General features: G+C 37.3%; 1 protein-coding gene across 6 annotated transcripts in view; it reads right to left on the bottom strand.

Moving 5' to 3' along the window:
- Positions 1 to 15379, bottom strand: part of SLC24A2 (solute carrier family 24 member 2) — a 341425-nt gene that overhangs the window by 166272 nt on the left and 159774 nt on the right. For 4 of the 6 annotated variants that reach the window (XM_056806669.1, XM_056806671.1, XM_007498057.3 and 1 more), the window contains exon 3: positions 1080 to 1118. The exons of the other annotated variants lie outside the window; for them this stretch is intronic. In XM_056806669.1, the coding sequence (XP_056662647.1) occupies positions 1080 to 1118 (39 nt within the window). The remainder of the gene's footprint in view (positions 1 to 1079; positions 1119 to 15379) is intronic. 6 annotated transcript variants of the gene reach the window in all.

The raw sequence follows: 15379 nt of genomic DNA, 5'->3' as shown, positions 1-15379 counted from the left end.
CTTCGAAACTCTTGAGTCTTTTCTGGGGCTATTTGGTTTTGGTGAGTATTTTTCAGGAGTGAATTATAAGTGAAACAAGTGTTTTGAATGTAATAGGACGAAGTACAAGGTGTCATATACGTGTATTGGTCTCTACGATGACTGCTTTCCCTTTGAAACTCTTGAGTCTTTTCTGGGGCTATTTGGTTTTGGTGAGGATTATTTTCAAATGAAGGTAGTTGGCACGTTCGACTTTGGAAATGGTGCCGGGAACTGAAGCCTAATTGTTGTTTATGTCTAAACGAAATAAATGTGAAGATCTCTCCCCTCAATGCCCATAATACAAATATTTCTTTATAAAGTTATTTGCTAGGTGGATAGGGATTTGAAAGAGTATTTTTGGCAGGACATCTTTCAAAAACAGATCAACAATCCACAAAATAGAGTTAACTAGACGGACATAGAGTTTTGTCATATAGAATCTTTCCCTCTAATGCTCTTCGAGATGTTTGTTTGTGTGTGTGTAAAAACCTTGTTCTTATTCCCTTTTATTGTAGGATCCACTAATGCACACATAACTATTCAAAAAAGGTGGCTTCGAAAAGAACTTTTTCTGAATAGGAATGATGCCAATAGAATTGAAAATTCCCCTAATAATGTGCCCAGGAAAAACTACCTCCCTGAAAAGATGCTTGCAGATTTTGAGACGTAGAAGGCAGATTGCTTCCTTATGTATCAAATAGAAGGAACAGATCCCATAACAGTCCCTAAATACCAGCATCACACTCCTGGGATTTATTTAGGAAGTATTTTGTTATTTCAATTCCCAAGAAAATTCATGCCAAACAAAAGTGAAGATGACAACTTTTTTGAAACCTAGTAGCTTGAATAATTTGTCAGTTTATGCTGGAATGCAATTATCTCTAATTGTAGAGCATCTTACAAAAACCCACTAGCAGATTAAAACTTCGACATATCCGAGGATAGGGACAATTTGTCATGCCCATCAATTCCCTCTTTCCTCCCACTCTCATTCCCACCCCAACTCCCCATTCTCTGTAGGAAGGCGTGCAGATATAAACACAGGCATTGCTTCCTACCGTTAGAGTTTGTTCATCCTTGTCCATGGCAGTAGGTGACTATAAAAGAGGAAAAGGCAAAACCAATCAGAGAGGCAAATCAATAGCTTATCCTGTGTTCCATTCAAGCACTAATTTCAAGAGAAATGAATGTGGGTGTTTCTGTATCTTTGCTTCTTGGGTTGGGTGGTGGTAGGAGAATTACAAGATATTAATTACTTAACAGGGTGTGTTGTTGAACTTGGTATCAGTAAGACATGAGTTCTAATCCTACCAGACCCTTATGAGACCCTAGGAACGTTATACATTTTTTCTTGACCTTGATTCCATCAGTAAAATTGGGAAAATTATAGCATTTACTTCACAGGGTTGTTGCGAGAATGGGAAAAGAAAATATATGTGTAAAGCACTTTGTAAACCTTAAAGAATTTTATAAAATTTAAGCTACTATTACTATTAACCCCCCTCCTCTATATTCCATCTTAGAGTCAATACTGAGTGATAAGGGCTAGGCAATGGGGGGGTTAAGTGACTTGCCCAGGGTCACATAGCTGGGAAGTATCTGAGATCACATTTCAACCCTGGCTCTAGACCTGGCTCTCTGTCCACTGAGCCAACTGCAAACCATATATATATTTAAAACCTTTACCTTTCATCTTAGAATCAATACTATGGATTGATTCTAAGGCAGAAGAGCAGTAGGGGTTGGCAATGGGCATAAGTGACTTACCAAGGGTTACACAGCTAAGAAGTATCTGGACCAGAACATCCCTTCTTTGTACCTGACTCTCAATTCATGGAGTCACCTAGTTTCCACCTATCATTATTATGAATAGATACTTTTTCCAGGATGATACTTAGGAAAATATCTTCATTATAAAATTCTATGAGCCAGGGCAGCTGGGTGGCTCAGTGGATAGAGAGTTAGACCTGGGGGTGGGGGGAAGAGGATCTAGGTTCAAATTTGGTTTCAGATACTTCCAAGCTGTATGACCCAGGGTAAATCACTTAACTCCAACTGCCTACTGTAAGGATGATATTAGAAAATAAGTATTGTTTTATTAGTTTAGAGATAAGAAGTAGAGTGGCTGGCTTGAGAAAAGAACTGGAGTTTGAAGCAGAGCTGAGAGAACGTGTTAATTTCAGATGTGACAGTTACAACCTTTTCCTATGTCAATTACTCTCTCTGGCAGGTTTTGTTGCTCTCTGGCAGTTGGCAGAAACACACTCTCAGAGACTCTCTCTCAGGGCTGGAGGAGGTAACCTCTTTGCCTCTCTCTCTGTCTGAGGGAAAGACCTGAAGCTCAGTGTTTTCCTTTCCCAACTTGGGAAACTCTGTTGAATATCTATTGTGGTTTTTATAAATTGTTCAACTCTGAGAAGACCAAAGAAAAACCTGGTCTTTGGTTTGGACTCTGAGTCTGTTAAGGATTTTGATTCTTGTTGAGACTCAACCAGGTAGCCTTTGCTATTTTATAATTTGAAGGTGAAATTAAAATTTATAAGGATAATAGTGGTAGTTTTTATTTAGATAGTATAAATTTGGGTTAGTAAGATCAGGGAGGAGTGTTCCCTGCAGAACCAGGGAGTTTATTTGGGTGGATTTAGAATCCCTTAGAATTAGAAATCCTTTATTTATCCTTATATATTTCAATAAACATTTTATGTTTATAATAAGAGTCTCTTTAGCATCCTTACGCCTGGCCCTGAAGGGAAGGTCACATTTGAGCTTCACTTCATCACTGAGGATACTTTTGATTATGTCTATCAAAAGTATCCAAACAGTTTGAATCTGATTGGTTAGTTAAACAGTTTTGAACAGTCTTTAACCTATATTGGAACCGTTTTTCCATCTAAATACTTTATTTTTATAACTCACTATTTTATTTTCACACTAGCTCTTAATCCTTCTTCTTTGGAACCAATAATATTGATCCCAAGGCAGAGGGGAAGGGTTAAAAAAAAGGAATTCTTTGGGAAAATGCCATATTCTTCATGTTAATTTATTGATACTGAGTTATGATACATTAACTGTCTTTAAACTAACATTGAATTTCAGGGATTTTAGCTCTGTGTATATTGTATAATACAGTAGTCGGTTAGGGAGTACACCACTGGCTAACATGTAGAACTTGGTCTCAGGAAGACCTGGGTTCTAATCTCATCTCAGACCTCTGCCAACTGTTGTACTGGGTAAGTTACTTGCTATTTCTCAGACTCACTTTCCTCATTTGTAACAGAATAGAATAGAATCATAGAATAATAATAGTGTCCATCTCAGGGGTTATCATGAGGATCAAATGATAGGCAAAACATAGGCAAAATGCTTTGCAAACCTTCAAATACTTTATGAATACCATTATTATTTTTATAGGATGTTCTCTGGTTTCATATACCAAGTTAGCAATGCAGTTCCAGGTCATAATATCCCTAACACAAGGGTTAGAATATAATTGGAAATATCAGTAGAGAGTGGCTGGTCATTACATCAGGTTATCTGGACATCATCATTTTGAAGAAGTCATCATTTGTATTTATTTCTTATGAGTAATAAAATTAACCTGAGATACCTTTTCATGACCCGATAAAAGCCATATTTTAAGTTCAGTTTAGAACATAGAGAATTCTGTTTTAGTTGCTCCTTGTACTCAAGCCTCTCATGTTAAAAATGGAATTTCCTATCAATTAGATAAGTTGAACATGTGATGGACCTTGAGTGGGGACCTTCTCTATCATATGAGAAAAGTAACTTCTAATGGAAGGTTACTGGATCCGTACACCAAATATGGTGCATTGGTATGGGGCTTGGCTCTCTGAGTTAGGTTTACTTTCTCTTCTCCCAGGAATTGTGAAAATGAAAATACTATGACTGATAGGCTGTGCTTGCCATGGAGCAAAGCAAGGTAGGGTGCTATCAACTTCTTTATTTTTTTTTGAGGATTTTGGGCCCATTTCAATTATTAAAAAAAACAAACATCTTTCTTTCTGTCATAGAATCAATACTAAGTATTGGTTCCAAGGCAGAAGAGCAGTAAGGGCTAGGCAACTGGGGCTAAGTGACTTGCCCAGGGTCACACAGATAGGAAGTATCTGAAGCCAGATTTGAACCCCCAAATCTCCCATCTCCATACCTAACTCTCTATCCACAAAAACCCTCCAGATGCCCTAAATTTTATTTTTAATAACCCTTAGCTTCTGTAGTATCAATTTTAAGACAGAAGAGTGATAAGAACTAGGCAATTAGGGTTAAGTGACTTGCCCAGGACGATAAGCTAAGAAGTGTCTGAGGCCAGATTTGAACTAAGTCCTTATTCCAGACCAGGCGTCCTATTAATTTACTACCCAGCTGTCCTGCTCCTGCCCTGTTCCACATGTTTTTGAAGTTGCCTCGTCTGAACTTGTGCCTATAGCTAAATTAATCCACTTTTGCATTTTCTCCAGAAAAGATATGGCATCAAACATTTTATTTCCTTCAAATAAAGGAAACCTCAAACCTTTCTTTGAAAAATTGGAATTTAATTGGAGCAGGACAAATAGGAAGTAATCTGAATCACTACTAACTCCTCAGGGGTATCCTTGTGAACCATTAGGGGGAATGTAGCATTGTTTCAGGGCTTGAGCCTTGGCTGAGAGAGTAGAAGTTGGCATAAGGATCCTTAGAGCTTATATAGACAACATATAGGTTATTTCTAGATTTTTCTTAGTAACACAATATTTTGGCAAAATTACATACAAGAACAAGCACCATATTACATTCCTGAAACCCCTAAGTGCAGCTATTCTTCTCTTTAATTTATATAAAATGAAGCAACTAGGTGGCAGAGTTACTGAAGTGTTAGATCAGAGTCAGGAAAATCTGAACTCAAATCCTATCCCAACCATTTGCTAACTGTGTGGTTCTTTGAAGTCCCTGAGACTCGGTTTTCTAATCTATAAAATGGGGACAGTAATATTGCTATTACTATCACAACTATTACTATTACAATTAAGTGGGTTGTGGTCTTCACAGCCTCAACTGAGATAATATATAGTGGGATGAAAACCCCAAAGTACTTTATAAATACTAGTTATGATTATTATTAAGTACACGTTCAGGAAAATGTCACTGACAACCAAATTATGATAAAAAAGTTATGGATGGAAAGGAATCCTCATTTGATTCTATGCTTTTGCTCCCTAAAGTTGCCATATAAACCTATTCTCCTTGATTCAGGGCTCTTTTATTGCCTCTCTCCAGACATGAGCCAGAACCATTCCCTAGGGAAATTATCCAGTGCAGTAAACTCAGGCTTTTGACACACAAGGAGATTAACTGTCAAGAGCTGCTTTTTCCCCTAGCAAATTTACACCTTATGGTTTAAATGGAAGACAAATAATTATTAGCCAGCATTGATATCATGGTGGTCCAGTTTTATTCCATAGTAGGATATGAATAAATAGAATTGAAACAAAGAAAGGAAAAGAATTTCTTTTTTGATGTCAAAATATCACTATTAGAGTTTCAAATATAAAAAAAACTGAGAAAAAACTATTGGGGGGGTTTAAAGGGAGAGGAATCTTTTCCCATTTATTCTCCTCCTTTCTGCCTTTCAAACAGGGATTATATTAGAAAATGAGCAGAAAGAAAAAGACTTTGGCACTGTGGCTATTCAGTGAAATCAGAATTTGCCATTTTAATATTAAAAATTTAGGATATGTCTACATATGTTATGAAATTTGGTATCTAGACCTTGATGATGTCCGTTGTTTTGCATATTGTAGCCACTAAAAAATATTAGTAGAATGAGGGAATGAACAGGAGCAAGAATAGGAAGGAACCTTTGAGATCATCCAGTCCAATCAATATTTCATCTGGTCCATTATCCTCATTTTGCAGATAATGCATAGAGGTGAAATGACTTGACCAAGATCACAAGTAGGGTATGAACCCAGGTCCTCTGCCTCCAATAATAATAATAATAATTCATATTTACACAGAACTTTAATGTTTGCTAAGCACTTTGCATGTATTATCCCATTTGTTATTAAAACAATAATAATTAAAAAATAAAAATAATAATTAAAATAGTTTGAATTTATAGATGAGAAAACCCAAATTAAGAATAGTCCAATGACTTGCTTTGGGTTGACTAAGTGAATAAGCGGGATTTGAACATAGGTCTCCCCAACTCTATCCACTACTTGACACTAAATTTCTCTTTTAAAATGTACAAGTCTGTAGGTAATTTAATTCCAAGAATATAAGAAGACGTGCATGACATATGATGGTAATTGCACATTTAAGGGGCTAAACCATATTTATTAAAAATTAGGAAAGTTTACCTAAGACATTCTTGACATTTGCATTTAGATGTAGCCTATGCGTCATGGAAATATTCTGTTGATTGCATTAGGCATCCACTTTTAAAAGGGTTTTAATTATACACAAAAATACTGTAAAGAGATGATATGAATGAGAATGATGATCTCCTCTGAAAAGATTTTTATTGAGTTTAATCACATTAATTTATTTAAGCTTTACAATTAAGCCACATGAGCACAATTAGGGAACCATTAAAGTCTTTGGTTGACTCAATTTTGTATTTTTTAATAAAAAGTGTGATTGATGGATTTTGTCCATTATTGTTGCCTAGTGATTTTTAGAAGAGTCAGCTTCTGAAAAAATTCAATTAGTGTGGGCTTCTGGATTAATCTTTAGCCATTATAGTTTTCAATCTTCTTAATTTCAAATACAGTAAAATCTCATCAACTTGGACGTCACCTTCATTTGGATGGTAAGAATTTGACTAGGATCCGGTCCCAAGTTTATCTTCATAGCTACAAAAAAAGTTTTGCTAAACCAATGTGTAAAGTGAACAAGAAGAATGTAAGTTTAGAGAACTAGTTTCTAAGTGTTCTGCCACTAATGAACTGTGTGACCCTGAGTAAGTCACTTTGCTTCCCTCCACTTTTCTCCTCTGTAAGACAAGTGTTGGAAGAGGGTGATTGCTGAGGTTCCATATATTAGAAGTATTTTATTTAAAAGGCTTATAGCACTTGAATCAACTTCCATGAAGCTACAAATTGATGAAATGTATTCCATCATTGTTATAGCTACCTCAAAGTATTATAGTTGTTCTACGGAGAATTTGTGGACACTATTAATGGGATCTAAATGAATTTTCTGGTTAGCAGGTAGTTTGTTCAAAGTTTATTGTTGATACCAAGTTAACTGGAGAAAATAATTTCTTTTGGGGTGAATTTCAAAACAGTAAATGATTCTCCACCATATTTATACTTTCCTGTGCCTTTCTACCTCCTACAACCATCTTACCTAACTCCTTTTAAAATTCTCAGCTCTGTAAGCCAATTAATTGCAAGTCCATAATGGGAAGGTAAAGAGAATAAGCATTTATTAAATGTTTACCAAGTGCCAAGTAGGCTGGAAATAGTAACTCATTTGATCTTCACAACAACTCTGTGAAACAGGTGCTATCATTATCCCCTTTTATAGTTGTAGAAACTGAGGCAGACAGAGGTTAGGCAACTTGCCCAGGGACACACAGCTAGTAAGATGTCCGAGACTGAATTGAACTCAGGCCTTCCTGATTCCAGACCTAGTGCTCTATACACTATCTCACCTGAAGATAAAAGACAAGCATAATATATTCTGCTAACCGTGTTTTTCCAGTGGCTAATCTATACCGGCTTATAATTAGGAAAATTCACCCAAGATAGGCATAACAATTTCTAAGAGGTAAGAATAGCAATTAGGAAATGTCTATTTAATATCTGTTTCCTCCCCATCCCCAGTTCAAGGATGATAACTTATACTGGCCAAAGAATTAAAGAAAGAGTTAAAGAGAGAGAGAGAGAGAGCTCTTTACATCTGGGTAAGAAAGAGCTCCCTTTCTTGACACGATGCATCTAGGAGCCCAGGAGGAGACTGCTGGTGGTCCTGAGTCTGAGTATATAAGCAAAGCCTCTGGAGAGCCTGCAGATTATAACTGATTCCTTTTTTTCAGCTTAAAACAGTTCAAACAATGAAGTAGACCCTGCTTCCCTCCACCCCACCTTATATAGGAAATAGCCATGAGGCAGCAGGTCCAGCTAGAGTGAAGCATATAAAATAAACACAACAGGTTTCCATTTAATTAAGCAAGTTAGGCAAATCTAAGTGCAAATTCAGAGTTATTCCACTAACATCAGATATCACTGCATCCTTCCTCCCGTGATCAGAAAGCCAGAAAAAGAGTTATTTGTTGCTGCTTGATCATTGAGGAGTAGATAAGAATATATTAATAATTTCTGTTTGCAGGGCAAAAATTTGTTATTATTTGCATTCAGTTTTCAGCTTCTATCTGCAGAAAAGGGACCCAATGACTCACAACCCTTATTTGGTATAGTGAAGGAATTGTTAGCTGAAAACTGGGGATAGATGGTCTCTGTTGGCACCTGCCTCTATAAGGGTGTTTACCAACGAGTTTAGTCAATAGCAGGGATCTATGGATAGTTCTGCCTTGCAGCAAAGGTTCAGCTAGAGAGAGCAAGGCAGTGTGATGGGGACAGACAGGGAAAGATAAAAATAATGACAATAGCTAACAGTTACATAGCACTTTAAAGTTTTCAAAGCACTTTCTAAAGGCAGGTTTGGAGGCTCTCCATTTTTATCCCCCTTTTACAGATGAGGAAACTGAGTCAAGAGAGGTTAAGTGACTTGCCCACAGCTTCATATAGCCAGTGTCTCAAGCAAGACTTGAACTTGGGTGTCCTTAATGCCGTTTATTGTTCTACACACGGTGTCACATAACTGAGTCTCTTGGATCATAGCAAGAACAGCCCACGAAGCATTTCACCTAAGCAATAGAGCTCAGTGAATCTGTGGAATTACCATAGCTGAAAAGTATAATTTTATGAACAAGTCAGTTTGGAGAACTTGCTTAGAGATCTTTTAGGAAACTGGTCAGAGTAAGAGGCAGGGAAAAAAAGGTAAGTTTTTTTTTTTTTTGAATTAGAGCATGTAAAATAGAGTGAAGGAATAGGGGCAAAAAACTCAGAAACATGTAGGAGTTTGATGTAACCACACTAAAATATCTCCCACCTACACAGTGCTTGAAGATTTACAGTGTTTTTCTTCATAACAACCCATTTGAGGTAGGTAGTAGAGATGTTATTAGCCCCATTTTGCAGATGATAATACTGAGTCTTAGGGAAATTAAAAGCACAACTCAATAGATGGTTGAAGATTAGTAACTCATAGTCTCTCTCTGAAAGCTTGAGTCAATAATTTGTTCTCAACTTCTGCAGATTACTCACAGAGAAGATAAATCAAGTCCCTCATGTCACAAATTTCTCTCAGCTCCTTCTCTCCCTTGAGGTGATGTGAGCAGATTCAGTCCGGTAGTCATAAAGGCACTGACAGTAGTTTTCCATCCATTCTTCCTTTGGGGGGATAAAAACTCCTTTTAGGAGCAATGTGGATTGTCTTGGCATCATGGCGGTGTCCCACATTGATATCAGTGGAGCCCACGTACTTCAGAGTATACGAAGCTTTGGCTGAAGGCAAATTACGCTGAATAGGATCATTGCTTCAAGACTCATGGGAATGAAGGGTCTGTTGAGCTCTACATAATTCTAGGCATCCTTTCTTTAATGAAGGTCTCCAGTTTCATAGAAGTTACCTTTTATTCAGACACAAGCCCTGGTTGGCTGGTCTGTCAGGCACAATGCTCCTGACTTCAAGAAGGACCTTCTTTCTGTTTTTCCATGTTACCTATTTCTTGATGGGGGTTGGAAACAATGGGGCAGAAGTCCCAATGGACCAAGGACAAAATGATCCAAGATGACTGAAATGCTGGGCAGAAGGGTGATAGAAGGGAAGTCTTGGGTTAAATTTTTGCTATTATACATTGGGGGACAGTTAGTTGGCACAGTGGCTAGAGTGCTGGGCAGGGAGTCAGGAAGACTCCTCTTCCAGAGTTCAAATCCCAACTCAGATACTTGTTATGTAAACTTGGACAAGCCACTTATTCTTGTTTGCCTCAGTTTTCTTATCTGTAAAATAAGCTGGAGAAGGAAATGGCAAACCACTTCAGTAACCTTGCCAAAAAAAATGAGGTCACAAAGATTTGGAAACAACTAAAAAGACTAAATGATTTCATACATAGGACTGGACTTATAATTCAACAAATACCTATGTGCCATCCATGGAGGAAAAGATTTTATGTCACCAAAAATATGGAAATTAAAAAAAAACATTAAAACGTTATTTCTACATGCTTCATGCACCAGCTTACCAAATCTGAGTCAGAGTTTTTGATGGCTTCCTTTCTTGGATTTAGCTCCAAAGCTCAGCAAAGGAGCAGCACATTGTAAGTCATGTATTTTTAACCTTGGAAAGGCATGTTGGATCCCTTTGGCATTCTAGTGAAGCCTATGGACTGTTTTCAGAATAAAGTTTTTAAATATATAAAATAAATATATGGGATTACAAAAGAAGCCAATTATTTTCAAATAAAGATTTTTTTTCTATCCAAGTTCATAGAGCCCTTGAAATCTATTCACATAACTCTTGGGGTTCTGTTGATTCCAGGTTAACACCCCCTGCCCTAACTCAGTTTCCTTTTCCTGCTTCAAATAGCGCTTCCTGCTCGACAAATAGGCTTATTTTTTCAATTGTTAGCAGACAGACATAAAATACATTCCATGAATAGTTCCTCAACACTGTCTCAGCTGAGAACCTTGTCTCATACTGAAAAGGTTGAGACCATTTGCTCAGAGTTCCCTTTTCTTCCCTCTCTTCGTCTCACTCAAATGTCTTCTCCCCGTTTCCTCTTTGACTCCTTTCATAGGTAGAGGAGACATTTTTGCTCATCTAGACAAACCTCTCTACATGCAAAAATAATCACATTCCATCCTGTCTTCTTCAACAGATTGTCCCCTCTATCATCCCTATTTTGATGCTGTTTCTTAAATGTCTATAAACAGGCCTACGTCTTCCTCATTCTCAAAAACTCCTCATTTGATCCATCCATCTGTTTTAGCTATCATCACAGATCTCTTCTCCCTTGTATGGTTAAACACCTTGAGAAAGTAATTTATAGTTAATGCCTCCATTTCTTTTCTCCTCATTCTTCCTTTAACTCGGGGGTCCCCAAACTATGGCCTGTGGGCCACATGGGACCCATTTATGGATATGGATATGGATAAATGAGACCATTTATCCAGCCCCCACCACACTTATGGAAGAGGCACCTGTTTCATTGGTGGGCAGTGAGAGGAGCACTGTACGTGGAGGTGCCGCAAAGCACAGCATCGCTCATGTGTGGTACTACTTCCCATGACAATCCTTTTTGTGGTGCCTTGTGGATTATGTGGCTGCACAATGGAAGACGTCAGCATAGTAAGTGGCGATCTGGGGGAGGGGATTCCGCACTGTGTATACTGCTGCCCCGTATAGTGGTGGCAGTGATGGGCCTTTGCGAGGTGTGACAGGCCCATCCCAGCCAGCGCTGCAGCCTCCATTATCCCAGACAGCAGTATACAGTGCCAAAGGCCCAGCACTGCCATCAGTACTGTATACAGGCATCGGATAGCAGTGATCTGGCCTGTGACATCAGCGGTGGGCCTCTACTGTGAGAAGCCCATCACTTTCACTGGGTGTTTTATGACACCCCCTGTTTTTTTTTTGTCAAATTAATATAAGACAGTGTCTTATTTTCAGGGAAACATGGTAGTAAAATGGCCCTCATACTCCTCCAGATGCACAACATAATGGCCCTTATGTTGTGCATCTGGGGGAGTATGGTTGCCATTGTGCTATGTGGAGGAAACAAGGCATGTATTTTTCATATTACGATCAATAATTACAGATTCACAAATATGGACTGCAAGAGGACACACACTAGTGTCATGCCTTCTTTTTTCCTGCTATGGAATCTGATCGCATGGGTCTTACCCATGCGATCAGATTCCTGTGTGAGTTCACAGATCACAGTACAGTTCGCACAAGGTAGTATGAACTGGAAAGGCAGTAAAGGAACCAGCAATGTAATTGTGCCAGTTCCTGCACTGTACCAGTGTGAGCCTGAGGTAAAAGTGGAGTTCCACCTATTTGGCCACTGGTGAGGCTGAAATGATGTGGACTGGGAAGGCTGCATTGATGGACACAGATCAGACTGCATTGATGGGCAGTACAGTCTGTATGCCTCTGTGTGGACAAAATTATTGTTAGCATATTGTTTTTGTAGGGCTGTATATCTATATCTATTGGTATTTTACTAATAGCAATTTGGAATCCCTAGGAAACAATGATGTCAAGAAAGAGAAAAATTGACTCAGTGCAGAATATTCAAAGAACAGTGAACTTATGATTACTTTTTCATGCAGTACAAGGAAAGAGCTGTGTGTTTGATATGCCAGAATGTAGTGTCTGTGTTCAAAGAATATAATTTGAGTCAACTCTATCAAACTCAACATAAAAATAAATATGATTGGTCAGAGATGTGAGAAAAGATAAAATATTAAAACTGAAAAATACATTGACAACTCCACAAAATACTTTTTTTGAAGCAGAAGCAGCTAAATATTTCACTGTGAGCAAGTTTTCCAGTTGCCAAGCTAATAGTGTGCACTTGGCAGACCATTCGTGGAGGGAGAATTTGTTAAAGAGTACCTTTTTTTCTGTTGCCAAACAGATATGTCCAGAAAAGGAAGGCTTATTTAGTACAGTTAGTCTTTTAGGATCTATAGTTACACAAAGGATTGAAGAAATGGGAGACAATTTGCATCAGCATTTGCAAAACTCCACAAGAAAACTTTCCTATTTTTCCTTGGCACTCAACAAGAGCAATGATGTTTGTGATTCTGCACAACTTCTAATTTTTATTCATGGCACAAATGACAATTTTGAAGTCACAGAAGAGCTTGATGCACTTCAAAGCATCAAAGGAACAACTACAGGAGAGAATATCTATGAAAAGATTTCCCAAAATGTGAAAGATTTGGAGCTGGACTGGGCTAAAATAGCCAGTGTGACAACTGATAGTGTTTCTAGCATGGTGGGGTCTAAAAAAGGAGTAATTGCTCCTATTAACCAAGAGATGGACAAACATAATCATTCTCATTAAATAGCCTTACACTGCCTCATCCATCAATAAGTGCTGCTGTGTAGTAAATCATTGAAGTGGGATTCTGTTATGAAAATTGCGGTATCTTGTGTTAACTTCATTGGACCTAATGCACTAAACCACAGATAATTTCAGGAATTTTTGTCTGAGCTAAATGTTGCCTTTGAAGATGTTCTGTACCATGCAGTAGTCCATTGGCTGAGTTGAGGGAGAGTTTTGAGCTGGAAACCTGGTTTCCAAGAAAACTGCCCTGACATTCTCAAGAGGGAAAAGTGGAGATTGAAAGAATCCACAGATCACCTTCTGTACTTAATCCCCAACTGACAACACCCTGGAATGTCATAGCCAAATTCAAGAACTATTAGACCAAGGGAAAAATATTACATGTTGCTAAGAAGAAGTCATTCAGATAGCATGGAACCACAGTGAGGATAACGCAGGATCTGGCTGCATCCACACTGAAGGACTGAAAGGCATGGAATATGATATTTTGGAAAGCAAGGGAACTAGGTCTACAACCAAGAATCAACTACCCAGCAAAACTGACTATATTCGTACAGGGGAAAGTATGGTCATTCAACAAAATAGAAGAATTCTAAGAATTTGCAAAGAAAAGACCAGACCTGAACAGAAAATTTGACATCCAAGCACAGAACTCAAGAGAATCATCAAAAGGTAATTAAAAAAGAGGGAAAAAAGAAAAACAAAATAAAACGAAAAAATTTTAAGAGACTCAATAAGTTAAAATGATATGTATCCCTATAAGAAAAGAGGTACATGGAGAGGCAAATCAAAAATTAATTGGAAATTAAACAATATGATTCTCCAATATTGATTGGTTAAAGAACAAATCATAGAAACAATTAACAATTTCATTGAAGAAAACGACAATGATGAGACATCCTTTCAAAACCTATGGGATGCAATCAAAGCAGTACTCGGGGGAAATTTATATCCTTGGGTTCATTTATTAACAAATTAGGGAGGGCAGAGGTCAATGAATTGGGCATACAAATTAAAAAACTAGAAAGAGAACAAATTAAAAATCCTCAGATGAAGCCTAAATTAAAGATCCTAAAAATCAAAGGAGAAATTAATAAAATTGAAAGTCAAAGAACTATTGATTTAATAAGACTAGAAGCTGGTACTTTGGGAAAAAATAAAATAGACAATGTACTGGTAAATCTAATTTAAAAAAGGAAAGAAGAAAACCAAATTGACAGTATTCAAGATGAAAAGGGAGACCTCACCTCTAATGAAGAGGAAATTAAGGCAACTATTAAAAACTATTATGCTCAATTATATGGTAATAAATATGGCTATCTAGGTGACATGGATGAATATTTACAAAAATATAAATTACCTAGACTAACAGAGGATGAAATAGAATACCTAAACAACCCCATATCAGAAAAAGAAATTGAACAAGCCATCAAAGAACTCCCTAAGAAAAAATCCCCAGGACCAGATGGATTCACAAATGAATTCTATCAAACATTCCAAGAACAACTAATCCCAATATTATACAAACTATTTGACAGAACAAGCAAAGAAGGAGCTCTACTAAATTCCTTTTCCAATATACATATGATACTAATTTCAAAGCCAGGCAGGTAAAAAACAGAGAAAGAAAACTACCAATCTCCTTAGTGAACACAGTTGCAAAAATCTTAAATAGGATACTAGAAAAAAGACACCAGCAAGTGATCATGAGGGTTAATCACTATGATCAGGTAGAATTTATATGAGGAATACAAGAATGGTTCAATATAAGGAAAATTATCCACATAATTGACCATATTAACAAGCAAACCAACAAAAATCACATGATTATTTCAATAGATGCAGAAAAAGCCTTTGACAAAAGACAAAACACTCATTCCTATTGAAAACACTAGAAATAATAAGAATAGAAGGGCCTTTCCTAAACATAATAAATAGTATATCTCTAAAAGCATCAGCAAGCATCATCTGCAGTGGGGATAAACTAGAAGCCTTCCCAATAAGATCAGGGATGAAACAAGGATGCCCATTAATCAGCTCTATTATTTAACATTCTACTAGAAACACTAGAAGTAGCAATTAGAAAAGAAAAAGAAATTGTATTAAAATAGGCAATGAGGAGACCAAGCTATCACTGTTTGCAGATGATATGATGGTCTACTTAAAGATTCCCAGAGATCCAACTAAAAAGCTAGTCGAAATAATCAACAA

The sequence above is a fragment of the Monodelphis domestica genome, chromosome 7 (genome assembly GCF_027887165.1).
Source record: "Monodelphis domestica isolate mMonDom1 chromosome 7, mMonDom1.pri, whole genome shotgun sequence".
Taxonomy (NCBI): domain Eukaryota; kingdom Metazoa; phylum Chordata; class Mammalia; order Didelphimorphia; family Didelphidae; genus Monodelphis; species Monodelphis domestica.
Note: the sequence above shows the minus strand (reverse complement) of the source record. Positions and strands in the feature narration are given on the sequence as shown.